This window comes from Ambystoma mexicanum, chromosome 14, assembly GCF_040938575.1.
Source record: "Ambystoma mexicanum isolate Mex_15411 chromosome 14, UKY_AmexF1_1, whole genome shotgun sequence".
Classification (NCBI taxonomy): domain Eukaryota; kingdom Metazoa; phylum Chordata; class Amphibia; order Caudata; family Ambystomatidae; genus Ambystoma; species Ambystoma mexicanum.
The window spans coordinates 301,818,988-301,833,425 of record NC_090940.1 but is presented as its reverse complement, the minus strand read 5'-3'; the positions used below and the strand labels follow the sequence as shown (position 1 = coordinate 301,833,425).

At 46.4% G+C, this 14,438-nt stretch overlaps 1 protein-coding gene across 1 annotated transcript in view; it reads right to left on the bottom strand.

Moving 5' to 3' along the window:
- The window catches only part of HHIPL1 (HHIP like 1), a 472,587-nt gene extending 460,999 nt beyond the window's left edge, over positions 1 to 11,588 (bottom strand). Inside the window, exons 1-2 of the mRNA XM_069637428.1 lie at positions 11,180 to 11,588; positions 6,290 to 6,939 (exon numbers count right to left, since the gene is read on the bottom strand). Coding sequence (XP_069493529.1) covers positions 6,290 to 6,939; positions 11,180 to 11,470 — 941 coding nt within the window. The 5' untranslated portion in view covers positions 11,471 to 11,588. The remainder of the gene's footprint in view (positions 1 to 6,289; positions 6,940 to 11,179) is intronic.
- Between the last annotated feature and the right edge of the window lie 2,850 nt (positions 11,589 to 14,438).

Genomic DNA, 14,438 nt, shown 5'->3' with positions numbered 1-14,438 from the left:
AATGACCGCGGTCTACTGTGATGTCACTTTTGGACAATGTCCAATCACACAGGTTGACCAATTAGATTGGGGAAATTATACACACCTCAAAAAGGGAGAGTTCTTTGTTCTATTAAAAAAGGTCAAACACACACTCAGTAGGGGACAGACTCACTCGCTCGCTCACTGACTGAAGGACATGAGAATTGATAACAACAAGAAGGAAATCCAATAGATTGCTCTCCTTTTGGACCCCTTTTGGATTATCAGCAAAGCCCTCAGTGAGGCCTAGCAGGGGTTAAAGTACTAAGGCCTTATTCTTTTTTTATTATTATTGTTTTGGTTTGTACAAACCTTTACAAAACTTGACAGCATAATTTTATATGAACTTGAAAATATTTTTTAAAACAATTTCATTTACAATCTTCCATTTGCTTAATCACGTTACTTTGACATTTCGCCCTTAAAAAAAAAATATATATATATATATATTCTTAGGGATATTGCATATTATGATCCCCTAATATTATACAAAGTTAATACAAATTGCTCTTCACAAATTTAAACTGATTATCATGTTTTATCTAGTACAATTTATCTTAAAACTGTGATCCAAGAATACTTTACAATAAAACCTGTATTTTCTGGTTCACATGAATACTTTGTTTACTTGGTAAGAAAATCAAGTTCATAAACAAATGTTTTGTAAAAATGCATTCACCCTTATTCTCAGAGCTACAGAGGACCCATGTAACATCTCACACCACAGCTTCTCTCTGTCAACATTTGAGATATCATTTACACATTTTGAGAAATGTTCTATTCTTTGGTGCAATAGGTTCAGACATATCAAAAGTAAATGCATCAAGGATTCTACTAAGCCCTTATTCATTGAAAGAGACAGCAGACAGGCCGTGGAGAAAAGCTGATGCCATCTTGTTGACTGATGCCCACCTGTTCCTAGAGGAGAATTGAACCATTCCATAAGAGGGTTCCCACCTGTCTGAGACAGCTGTAAGGGTGCAGAAGGAGGAGACTGACACAGAGGTGCCATGTTTAAACACTCAGCTTTAATTAAGCTTTTAAAAGATAAGGAAAACCTACCTATCCCCAACTCAAAGAGGGGTTTCCTTGTTTCAAAGTAAATACTAAGGGTTGTGCCTGAATGTCCGAAATCATAAAATCCCAAAGTCCTGTGTGCATAAACCTAACACAATTTGCGATAACTAACAAATATAGGGGTTGTTGGTCCAGAAGAAAGACTCTCTTCATCTGGACAGCAGGTGCACAACCAAGTTCTCCTTGGGTAGGACAGCCTGAGAGAATGGTTCCCTTGTCCCAGACTGTAATCTTTGTCTTAGGATGCAGATGATGTAGTATCCAACAAATATTTCCACAAGTCGTATCAAACAAATGTTCTCAAAATATCTCTGGTGTTGCAATGTTCGTTGCTCCTACCCCAGTCAAGGGGAATACCTCCCTTCCCCATGATTCTCCTCTTGACTTCATACCTTGTTCAACAAGCATAGCACAACGCCAGGAGGAATGCCTTCCTTCCCCCATGTCTTTCTCAGACTTTCCCATTCACAAAACACTATTCTCAATAGCAGTGAGAATGTCCCTCTTCCCCTGCCCTTTCCCAGGCTTTCCGTGAGCCCATTTTCTGGCTCTCTCAAGCTTTCGTATATACAACACACAGTTTTCAATGCCAGGGGGAATGCCTCCCTTCCCCTGGTCTTGTTCAAGCTACAGACTGCTTTTCACAATGCCATGGGGTATGACTCTTCCCGTGGGTTTGATCAGGCTTTATGCAATGTCCCAACTTGACTCTCTGCAGTCGTACTGGTACGGGTCCCAGACCCTAAAGGATTCATGCTCTTCCTGTAGTCTAACTGGTACACTACTCTGCCAGGTACTGTGACTATGAAGATGCCCTCAGAACCCCTGAAGCATGCAGTGTGGGTCCCAGACCCTAGTTCCAGTTCCATGTGGCAGCCCCCGGTAGACTTATCTGACAGGTACCTTGATTATGAAGATGCGGCCTGCACCTTCTTCTGCATTCGATCCTTCATCCAGCCCGTAAGACTCCTTCTCTGCAGGGGTCCCTGCTGTGGGCCTCAGCTAGTCCAGGAAGCTATTTCTCTGATCCTTGCAGCTTCTTCAAAGTCTTTCCCACCTGTGGCCTCTCTGCAGCCATTGGGAATAGCTAGTCTGTTCCGATTACACGGAACACTCTGCCCCAACTCTTGTGTCAGTGGCAGAAGCCTCATCCCAGCAGGAGGAACAGTTCTCCTACAGACCCTGGCATGACATACTGGCGTCTAGCCACCAGCAACGGTTCGTCTGGCTTCTACGTCCTGCCTGGCTTTGCAACACTCTGGGTCCTCGAGGGAGGGACAAACACCTGGTTCCTACAGGGAAGTTTTCTCTTGGTTCCTCAAGTAAGAAATTATCCAGCTTCCCCCAGTTCTCCACACTTCGCAGACTTAGGTTCCGAGTCTCTCTGGTAGGCGATCTGGTCCACAGTCCCTTCTCAGCAAAGCACAGCTTCCCTGCTCCTTGAGGGAGGATTTAACAACACTTCCTGGAATCCCTCTTCTTTTTCAACTAAGGTTGGACCAATAGGAAGTCAGTAACTACTAGACTGTTCAATGTGGTTCACAGAGGTGATATTCATGTAACTGCACTTCCTCCTCACCACAGTACTGGTTTTACTGTTGCCTTGTGAGTCAATGGAGTTCTTCTTCTCAGTACAGGACAAGGAGTCTCCACTTAGGTAGTTCCTATTCTTCCTCATCCTAGTACTTTCTATGGAAATGGGTATTTCTTCCCTTTGGAAGTCTACACTCTTCCTCGTCCCAGTATTACCCAAGATGGTAGGGTGACAATTACATGGATATGTTAGGGTAGGGGTTGATGTTAGGGCTGTAGGAAGGTGGGCTAAGGTCAGGTGAGTTGCGGGGATACTGCGTTCTCCTCTGATAGTTGTCCCTAACACCATAGGGGGGATTCCTCCCCATGTGATCCTCCCACGATCTACAGGTCCAGGGTGACTTTTTGACTGTGGCCGCACGGCCCTGGCCCCATGGGAAGGGTCTCCCCCCTGGGGAGAAGGGACAACATCTGAGGATTCGTCACATAGCCAAAAGAAATTCATATACGAGTATGATCAAAAAAGGTAAATAATCTTGAGGGGAGCGATACTAAAAAGGGAATTAGATTAAACAGTACTGACAAGGGTTGTAATACATACATTAATTGCGCATCCTGAGAAGTTTGGGTACATTTCAGAAGTGTATGCGCTTCTGGAAAAATATCTATTTTATAGATTAGGTTCCATGGTGTGTATACAGTGAGATCCCCTCACTCTCTCTGTGTATTCCAGTTTAGCGCATAAGAATCATTGGGGAAGTTAAATGGGCATCTAACTGTGTGCATGCCAAGAAAAAGAATATAATTTTAGTAATTCCTGGGTATATCATCAAGCAGAATACTGTTATTAATGCCGAGTTGCTCAAGATAAAAGGAAGAGGGTGATTAGTCGCTACCCATTTCCCCACTTTTTAAGTTGCCCATAAAAAGTGAGAATGGTACGCTTTTACACAGTTATTAAATAGAAACACCACTGAAGGGAATCCAACCTATACATATTGAACATACATTTTCTTTTCTACAAGCCATCTACACACATGAAGGTCCAGTAGTTGGTTGAAATTGAGTTAGTAGAATGCTGTTGAAATTCTGACATGGGTTGTAACTATTTGCAATAAGGGGGAAGCATGGAGAATTGGATAAGCAGGAATGTTTTGAATTAATTCATTTTTAAACAAATGGAAGTCTTATCCTGAACCTGTGTGCATTTCTAACTCATTAAGTGCTAAGGACAAGGTATCTCGTCCTCAGCACTACGTTTGCAGTGTGGAGGGCGAGATGCCTCATCCTTTTAAGCACTTGTGTTTGTGTGATCGCTGCAGCGCAGTGATCACACAAACCCTAAATCCAAACACTGGGCTATGTGAGGAAGAGGTTCCTCCTCACGGCCCGGGGGTTGGATTTCCTCCAGTTTCACATCAGCGGGCTTAATGCACGCTGACATGAGACTGAATGTAATTTCACCACTGCAGCCATTTCCGGCTTCAGCAGTGAAATGGAAGGTACATACCTCCCTCGATGTCCGGCATTTCTATGCTGTTTTGATCGAGGGAGGTGTCGTTGGAAAGGGGGGAATCTCCCCTTTCAAGCGAGCAACACCACTAGACCACCAGGGATCTATTTTTTCGAAGTGAGGGGTGAGGGGGCTGCTTAGTATATAAACAGCCCTCTCCCCCTCTGGCTCCCAATGCATGGGGCATTACGGTTTGCCCACCCTGGGTGCAGATGGGCGCACTAATCTGCAACTAGGGAAGGGGCAAACCCCCCAAAGAATAAAAATAAATCATATTGAAGGGTTACTGGGGGATGAGTTGCGTATCAGCTTCTCCCTCTGGGAAAGGACGCCGACCCTGCCGATGCTCCCTGGAACCGCCACTGTGCTTTTGGACAGTCGACCCACACGGAAGACAGGCGCCAAAGGCCAGGGACATCACCCCCGACCATGCTGGATCTCTGGCTGGCCTACGTTAGAGCTTCTCCCTCCGGGAAAGGATGGGGACCCTGCCGGGCTTCAATAGAACATCTGCTGGGCTTGCGGACGTTCAACCCACATGAGAGACAGCCGCCAAGGCCAGAAGCATCACCCCCGACCATCCTGGAGCTTGGGCTGGGTTGTGTTACAGAATGTTACTCTGGGAAGGGATGGGGACCCTGCCAGGGCTCTCTGGGACTGCTGCTGCACTTGGGGATGGTCGACCCACATAGGAGACAGCCGCTCAAGGCCAGGGACATCACCCCCGACCATGCTAGAGCTCTGGCTGGCTTGTGTTACAGCTTTTCCCCAACAGGGAGCCCCGGCAGTGTGCCAATACCTTCCCCGAGGGAAAAGCTGTAATGCAGCCCAGCCAGAACTCCAGGACGGTTCGAGGTGATGTCCCCAGCCTTGGGCATCCATCTCCCATGTGGGTCTACTGTCCCCAAGCACAGCAGCAGTCCCAGGGAGCCCTGGGAGGGTCCCCGTCCTTTCCCGGAGGGAGAAGTTGTAACGGAGGCCAGCCAGAGCTCCAGGATAGTCGGGGGTGATGTCCCCAGCCTTGGGCGGCTGTCTCCCATGTGGGTCGACCATCCTCAAGTGCAGCGGCGGTTCCATGGAGCCTCGGCCGGGTCCCCGTCTCTTCCCAGAGGGAAAATCTGTAACACAACCCAGCCAGAGCTCCAGCCTTACCACAACTCGGGATCGAGCGCCAATATCACCGGACCAAGTTGCGTTAACGCTATTTGCATTGGCGGTATTCGGGCGGAATAACCGCCGGGATACCGCCAAGTTTGTGCTGAGGCCCTCTATCCCTATAATTGTAGCTTTGACAATGGAAGTAATTAGCGTGTTGGTTATTTTTCATCATTGGCATTAGAATTTCATGGATGTATAACTTATTCATGTTTAAATTGATTTATTTCTATTTTGTTGAGAAACAGACCCTCTGTTTAACCCTGCGTGTTTCTTGTCCCGAAAGGGAAGGGAGGCTGTAAGGAATCCATACTGTTAAATTGGGGGTTCCAGATTCATAGATTCATAATAAGAACTGTATCAAAATAAAGGACAATTGTGTGTGCCTGGTTTGGGCTGGGTGGAAAGTTCCCCTGAATTAGATGGTGCCTGATTAAACCATCCTACAGACACAACCTTGTGGTAGGAAAATGCATTCCTGTGTTTTGTCCCATCATGGAGGTGGAGGCTGGGATAGGATGTGATGTGCGGAGATAGATTCGATGGGGCGCAAGACAGTTTAATTCCAGGTTATTTTTCATAACTATACTTCCAGCCCTCCGTAAGATTAATAGAAGTTGTTTGTAGGTGCATCTTTTCTGAGATGGTTCTATTTTGAGTTAAGTGGTTTAAAAGATTTCAGTTTTACCTTTATACATCCAATACGGAAAGTCTGCAGCACATGAATCAGTTATGATTCTGGGGGCATTTGGTGTGAGAAGGTGATTAAACCTCCCTCCCCACCCCTGAATGGCCGGATCCATTCCCTCATTGAATCACAAGGTAATTGTCTCATATGACACATTCATCATGCTATCGAGAGCCGCTATAGGTGTGTCAACATAGCTCTCCAGTTAGACATGCGGTTACTCAACTGCACATATACAAAGATCAATATATGGTGTTAACAATGACTTCAAAAGAATGTGAACCAGAAATAAACATACATACCTCTCAGAACTATGATCCACTGTGTTCATGTCACGAGACGAAACGGTGAACTCACTAATTCTAATCCTCTCTTCAAAGTCCTCGACTTCAACTGAATAGTAGACATAGACTTTGCCATTGTGTTTGAATTTTGGATGAAAAACAATACACAGAAATCCACGCTCATCTCCTTCCCAAGGAGATGTCAATACTGCCTGTGAGATGTTTAGAAATGGTTTTTCGAGCCTCGTCCGGTCGGGCAAATAGGTCCAAACTAAGCCCACTTGCTCGGCTATGAAGAATCGGTGCGTTCCATCATTTGCATGTACCATGGCAACTGGATTCTGCAACCCATTGGCAACCTCGGTCAGACACAGCTGTAAACAGCCCTCCGAGTCAGCCGTGATGAAACCAAGATTTTGGGTCAGTTTTGTGTTTGTCAGCAGGTGAGGGAAGCAGTAGTCTTCGTCATCGAGTGCCAAATAGTGGCATAACTTTGCCGTATTATTTTCCAAAGCGATCATGTCTTTGTCCTCGGAAATGTAAGCAAAAATGGACCTGCATTTATGCCACACTTCTGTGCAGTAATCCTTACAAAGACCTGCTACAGTCCTCACTGGCGTCGAAGAATCCTCGGCATCAAACAGATGGGCTGCATAAGGGGAACACTCCTATTGAAAATAATGGCACTTGTTAAAAGTTACAAATATGCAGTGCTGTAGATGCATAAGGCACTTTGCAAGGAAAGTTTATATTTTAAAACTCAAGCAAATTACAATAATTAGATGCTAGCATTTGACCTGAATCTCTTGTCACAACCTACTGTACAAATCACTTCTTTTAATCCACCGCCCCCACACAAAGACTGGCATAGTTAGAACATACAGTAGCTGGCACCCTACAGCACTGGTTTCCTACTGGCAACCCATACAATAATTAGCTAGTTTGGGGGTGGGGGGGGGGTTCATAGACTGCCATTTGCTCTGCCTAAAACAGGGTTTTAAAGGCTGGTGTTTTGCAAGACTAGCCTTTTGTCTGCACGTACTTCTTTCATCCAGAACAGCAGTGATCATGTGCTCCCACAAAAACATGAACACACTAAGTTTGTGAATGTGTCTTCTTGGGTAAGTGTGGCAAGGTCCATGGAGACTTCTGGGAGGAGGAACGAAAGATACCCTGGACACCCGCCCTTAGTTCCCTTCCCATGGCATGGGTCAGTCACAGTGGGAATCAGGATCCTGTACCCATGCTTGAGACTTGAGAGACTGAAATTCCAACTAATCAGAACCACATCTCCAGAGTTGAGCAGAAAAACAGTCACACCGACATTCAGCTTTATAAACAAGATAAAAGTCTCACTCTTACTGATGCTGCAGGCCCTGCGATGGTGAAAACCCCACTTCAAAGGCCAAGAGAAGTTCTCGCCATGAGACCTATTGTCTCGTGAGTAATACAATGGTGCCACTTCACTGTTAAACAGAAGCATGTCCACAAGCAAATGATACCATTTTACCAAATCCAGCGTCTACTGTAAGAGGTTGTACTCACGCGTGATTGAACGCTGAGTTTCTCACAGAAGAGAAACATTCCTTTCATACTCAGGATTTACCAGCATCAGTTTCACCAGCATCAGCTTCACACGCCCCAGAAGGAAGGAGTTGTGTCCTTCACAGGGATTGCTCTCGAGTATCAGAAGATGGCGATTGGATTCCAAAATGGTGGACAGGTCAAATAAAGGCTTGGTTTGGCCCCTAACCCCCAGGTTAAGCTCAGGTGAGCATAATAATGGCAGCAAATCCCACCCCCAACAATTTCAGGACACAGGTAAGGGATTATAAAATCATTCCTTTATTTTATGATTCTTCTCCCATTTTTGCATGGACACGAAATCGTAGATTAACTGAAACTCTTACAAACCACATTATGAGGTCTCAGCTGTTAGGGCTTCAAGCACGATGAAAAGACACGACCCTGCTAGAAGCCTTGGTGTTGAGAGGTGGTGCAGGCCAGAACTAGGAGTTGCTTATGTGGGAAAATAAACTACTGGAAAGGTACAGGATGCCAAGCGTCAGAGAAAGGAGGCGGTTAGCCTTCAAGGTTATCAGCGAATCTGGACATTTCAGGAAGGTTTGAGTCATGTAACAGAAAGCAGCAGGTGCACAAAAAAGTGCAGATTGACAAGTGAGGTTTCTCTCTCTGAGACAAGAGACCATGTCTTCCCAGGACTGGATGTCCCTCCAAGGCCGAGTAAGTTCATAGTGATAAGTTAATTTGTCAGTTCTGATAATGCCATACATTGGGCTTCATTACGAGGTTGGAGGTAGCCTTGCCGCCGGGAGATTACACCTCCGGCGGCCCACGAAGTCAGGCGCTGGTAAATGTATGTCCCCATTAGCATAGGACTCTGGAAAGGGTCAGACCTGTCGGGCACAGCGGCTCCAGCAGGCAGACTCAGAGTTTGCCAATCCGGAAACAAGGGTGCCGGTGAGCTTACCGGAACCCTTGTTTCTGGACCGGCAAACTCCTAATAAGGCCCAATGTTTTAGAAACAGATTTTGCATGTCCTGAACCAAATACGGCGCAAGTATGCGAAATCTGTTATTCAAGTTTGCATCCTTGGAAAGGATGACCAAGGGAGCTGGGTTAAATTAAAAGGCAAACTGGGATCCAGGAATGGCACAGTGCTTAATTATTATGGACCAAACTATGATTCTATCGTTTTTGGAAAGGGAGTAGATTGTGTAATATATTGCATGGTGCAGTGCAAATTGACTGTTGGTGTTCTAGCAACCACACACCTGACAATGTGCCTCTTGCCCACAGGAACAGAGATCAAGATATACAGTAAGGGAAAAAGCGCAAGCGATGGAGCGCTATATCGGCGTATCATATGCCAGGTACTGCTTGTATATTGTTATACGTGATGAGACAGATCACTTTTTAAGGAACTCTCACATCATAAAAAGTGCCCCCAGTCTTATATCATCATTAATTTCTTCACAATGCACCATTGAAGCTGGATTTTAACAATAAGCGTGCAGAACTCAAATTGTATTTCACCTTTTTTAACGCAAAAAGGTATTTGGCTTTTTGTAGGCAATGGTAGACCTACATACCAATACTACTCTGGTGGCACAAATAAAAACGAAAAAAGTTATTGCTAGAAAAAGTAGGTGAAGATATGAATTGGGTGAGAAAAACAAATATGACGGATAAACAAAGGTCAGTGTTTCGGCTGTTTCCGCCAGAAAAACAGCAGAACGTGTGCACTATCCGGAATCCCAGTTATCCCGACTCATAAACTTTGTTTTCTTGCATTATATTAACCAAAACGGTACTATTACTGGCAACGAGAGGTGCCAGTGGTTGGAACTTTTTAGGTATAAAGTCTCCTAAAAAGTTCCAACCACTGGCATCTCTCGCTGCCAGTAATAGTACCGTTTTGGCTCAGAGCTACTGCAGCAGATGTTATCTTCTTTTACAGTCTTTGGTTTGTGACATAGTTCAGTGGTTAAGTATCAGCGTCAAAGGGTCAGCTAGCTTGCATCCTTGCAGGACAACTCAGTGTTTGAAGAGGGGCGCAAGTGACTTGAGTAAATAGACCCATTCAGGGGCGGATTATATATTAACCTCAACAGCAGGTCGTTGGCCCACTGTACCGCCAAAGACTCTCGGCAGGTCGCTCGCTGATCCAGGACTGCCTAGCTTCATGCAATCACTAGCCCTCCTTCTTTCTCCTTCAACCCAAGGGCTGCCTCAACAGAGGAAACACAACACAATCACATTGCAGGCTCGGACTGGCCTAGGGGGCAATGCCCGAAGAGCAGGCACAACATCCTAGTGTGGGACACTTTTTTTGGCCAAAGCGGGGCAGTTTTAAGAGTCATTTCACTGTGCAGCTGGTAGTTTTCACCAACTTTCCAACACTCTTTAAAATGCACAGTTTGCAACACACTTTACAACCCTGATACCCCACCTACCCCCTCCCTCCACAAACAGACACACCCCACTGGGTACTACTCAGCCATGCTGTCACAAAAGGAATGAATTGCCATTTGTGACTGCGGGCCGCTTTTTCCATTTGTGCCCGAGCTAATTTTCTACCCCAGTCTGATCCCATCACAAAGGCATAGCTAAAAAAAAAAAATGTCGCTATTCCTGCAGCACTTCCTTTGTACACTCACTGCAAAGAGACACGTGGCTACTTATCCACATCTGCACAACTCATGTTCACGTGTAGGACAAATTGTTCAGCCTTGGGTGTATATTGCTGAGCACTAATTGGTAACTCATTTTTCCATTTTGTGTTTGGTTGATAATTGTCTACCTTTAATATAGCTGATATCTACAATGAGGCTGGGAACAAGGGCAGCAAGTACCATTTAAACATATGATATACAGTGAATAAAATTCTAGTTAATGTTCACTGTCTGTAGCATGGACTGGTCGTGCAGAGGGGCCTGATTGAGAATGAAGTGCTTGCGAGAGAAACAGTGAGGTGATGAAAGTGGGCTGCTTGTGAACATAGACTTTCACAGAGGATGCGTGATAGGTAATATTTTAAGAATTCTAAATTGGGTCCCGTTATCAAACTGCTCGAGCTGGTCCCATTCAAGCTTAGGTTACTTGCTGACCAAAGTACTGCTTTTTAAACCCCTTCAATGCAGTCAGCAGACTGATGAACTCCGCACCTCTCGGTGCATTGTCGCCTCATATAGTGCTGTTTGAGTGAGTACTCACTACAACTTCAAAGGCGCCTGCGAGTGCCTCGTCTTGCCACCTAAACGTCGGCACTTGTTGAAGCAACTGGTTGCCGTGCCAGTAAGCGCGCTCACCCGCTGAAGGGGTAAACGCTCCCACCCCGTGTCCTGCTTCCCCCATGCCGCGCCGTGCCGCGCTGAGAACACTCACCTGGCACAAGATGTCCTGCACGTAGGAGGCGCAGGCAGAGTGCAGGGCCGGCGCCAGGCGGCCTAGCACCTGGTAGTAGCGGCCCATCAGCTCGCTGTCCCGCGCCGCCTCGCAGCAGCCGAACTCGCCGTACTGCACGCAGAGCGCCAGCCCCGGCGAGGGCCGGAAAGGGGGCTTGAAGTCAAGGCACTGCGGGTGAGCGCCGGCCAGGCCCGCACAGGCGAGCAGCAGAGCCCCCAGAATCACGCCCAGGCCGGGCGGCCCTCTCCGAGGCCTGCCGCGTCTCCTCATCTCCGGCGGGCGCTCTCTCCGGCCGGTGCCGGGGAACACAGAAACGCGGGGCCTTTCGGAGAAAGGCTGGCGTTATGCAATTGTTGACTGCGTCTCACGCTCTCCTCCCCCCCATCGCGGGTGTGCAGCCGGAGCAGAGAGAGGGCTCCGCTTGGCAGCCAGTGCCTGCACTTTGCTCGCAGTTGTGTGTACGTGTTGCATTTATAATTCTGTTTTCGAGGCGAGAGGTGGCCATTCCTACAGCTGCGGCCTGCGGCGTCCCAACGCCTCTGCCGTTGTTCCACATGTCCGTTCTAGCCCCTCTGTGCATATTTAATGAGCTCTACTACATTAAGAGCAGCAGCCAGCGGGTACACACGCCAGGAAAAGTAATAACTATTAAAAGCGGGGCAGGGGCTCACATCGAGAACTACATATATTGCTTATTGTGTTTGCCTGCCTGCGTTATGTCGCAGTGATGTCTGTGGTCGCCATCATTAAACCATATCACCAGGGTTGCCACCATTGTTTGAAGCAAAAACCGGAATTGAAGCTGCCCAATCCTTTCATAGAGTTGAACGCCAGCACAAGAGAATAGGACAAAATCATGATTTCATCTACTTTTTTAGTGTACTTATATTCTTTTTTAAAAAACATGGCATTCAAATAAATAATCGCGTATGGCTGAAATTGCATTGAATTATATATACAATATATTTTTTTAGCTATAAAAGATAAGCTGAACTGGTTCTTCCAAAATATGGGTCCAGTGACTGTCAAGCTGTTCATATTTCACCCAGATATGCATTAACCCACTTGACCATTTCCCCAGATCAATAGATGACTCTGATCATATCATTTTTGAAAATGTTATTAGTTTTAAAAGCAGTGGCAGAGACATTCCTAATCAAATTGTTTAAGCTTTGAAAGCTAGTGAATCCTTGGAATAGTTCAGTGGTTAAGAACTTGCTGCAGAGCTCTAGATGCGGGTTACACATGCATTACTGCAGGGGGCACATGAACACATGAAGTCAACATTCCAAAAGAATCTCATGGGGAGAAAAGTGTGCCTCTGTAACCATTTTATAAAGTGCACACCAATTACAGAATAGGGTGTTTGCAATGTTTAAGAAACATTCCATTATTGTCCAACCAAATTAATTGTATACGCACAGGAAAGTTTAAAGCCTAGGTACTGAAGGTGCCCACTCCCGACACAATATCCCCAAATCAGAATAATGGACACACCACAGTAGGGAATGAGACAAAGTTTATATAACATAAATTGTGCACGCAGAGAACTCTGCTGCCCGGAGAGCGATCTGCCAACAAATACATGAGCAGCACATTATATAGACATCGAGCGTCATAAATGACATCACATTACAGTATACAATCCCGCAACTCGATTGGATCAAATCATCGGCGCAGTATGGATCCATACGCGTTGACCACATGGATTGGTGGGTGCTTAGATGTCACTCCTGCAGCAAGTGGGTCAGCTGGGCTCATCTTTGTGAGGTGAAGGTCAGGCCAGCAAAAAGACACTTTCCCTGACTAGCAGATCTTGCAAAAACAGTATTTGAGAGCATGAGACAAATTACACTCGTAAAGTCAGGTAGGAATGTGGGTGCTTTCCAGAGTTCATACACAAGTTATAGACAGGCATTGTATCCTCTGCACCCCGGTACCCATGAACCTAGAATCCCAGTCCCATGTGCCCACCTTGGAGGTTTTGATCTACCTAACGCTTCATGGTACGAATAGACAAGTGTTATGGTTAGAAGGAAATATATGTGTGTCTGGGGTCGGGGCTCTCGAGGGTGTCTTCGTTGGGTCATTACAGGGGGCCAGATGTGTATCTGTATCAAAGAAAAGAGGGGCAGGGGCCTGGTAGTTCACATTTTAGCAGGGTGGGGGTCAAAAGGGGCACACGCAGGTTAGTGGCGATGAATGGGCACTTAGGCAAGGGCCTGTTCTGGTCTCACACAGTGCAGTGAGCTCATCTGTTCTAGGACGGCACTAAAGGTTGCAACAATGAATCGCTGAACTTCCGTGAGAACAAGGTCTGTGCGAAGCTAGCAGGAGTCAGTGCGGTGGGGCCCTGGGCTGGCGGTGTGCAGCGTGGGACCAAGGGAGAGACAGGCTTTTCATTTTTAGGCCTAGTAAAAGATGGAGTCTGGTGAGTTACCTAAAATGCGGTCTTCGTGCGTTAGTAAAGCCCAATTGCATGATTTCCTTGTTAGTAACTATTAAGTAATTAACACAGATTACAGTTGGGCGGAAGAGGGGGCGTCTCCCACCTTCTGCACAAGTGAGATCCGTGCATGTGGGAGTGGTGAGAGGGGCGGAATAGACCATCTCCCTCCCAACACTCCCTTCTTTCGTTACTCCTAAAGTAACAAATACCCTCCTCTAGCACTTCTACATTCCTCTGCCCTTTTTACTGCTTCATCCCATGCAGGCGTACCCTTTATTGGCATCCATGCACAGCAAACGCTTCTTAAACTTTCCCCATGCCGTGCATATTCCCCAGGAGAACACGCCATATAAATGCACCCTCCATCCCCCTCCGGGTCAACCCACACATCCTTATAGTTCTCCAAATCTCGGGGCTGTTTGATGGTTGTGTGCCATAAAGTATCTACTATATCCCCTGTATTGTAAACGGCCACCATGCGATATTTAGGTTCATCACTTTCCCCTGTTTGTACTTGGGCATCTAAAGTACCATGAGGCATTTTCCTGTTTCTCTTTGGATTACCCACAGTCACCATCATCATTGCTCTGTTAGGAATTGCCTCTGCACAACATCGTACTCCCAGTTGGCACACACAGAAGATCAGCAGGAGGAAGACAATAATAGGAACCAGTAACTTCAATGCAGTCCAGAGCCACAAGGGTACCCAGTCGAATGCTGCACTGAACATGTCACTTGCTTCAATGCCACCTTCTTCTTTCATCGGCACTCTGAGTTCATGCACTGCTG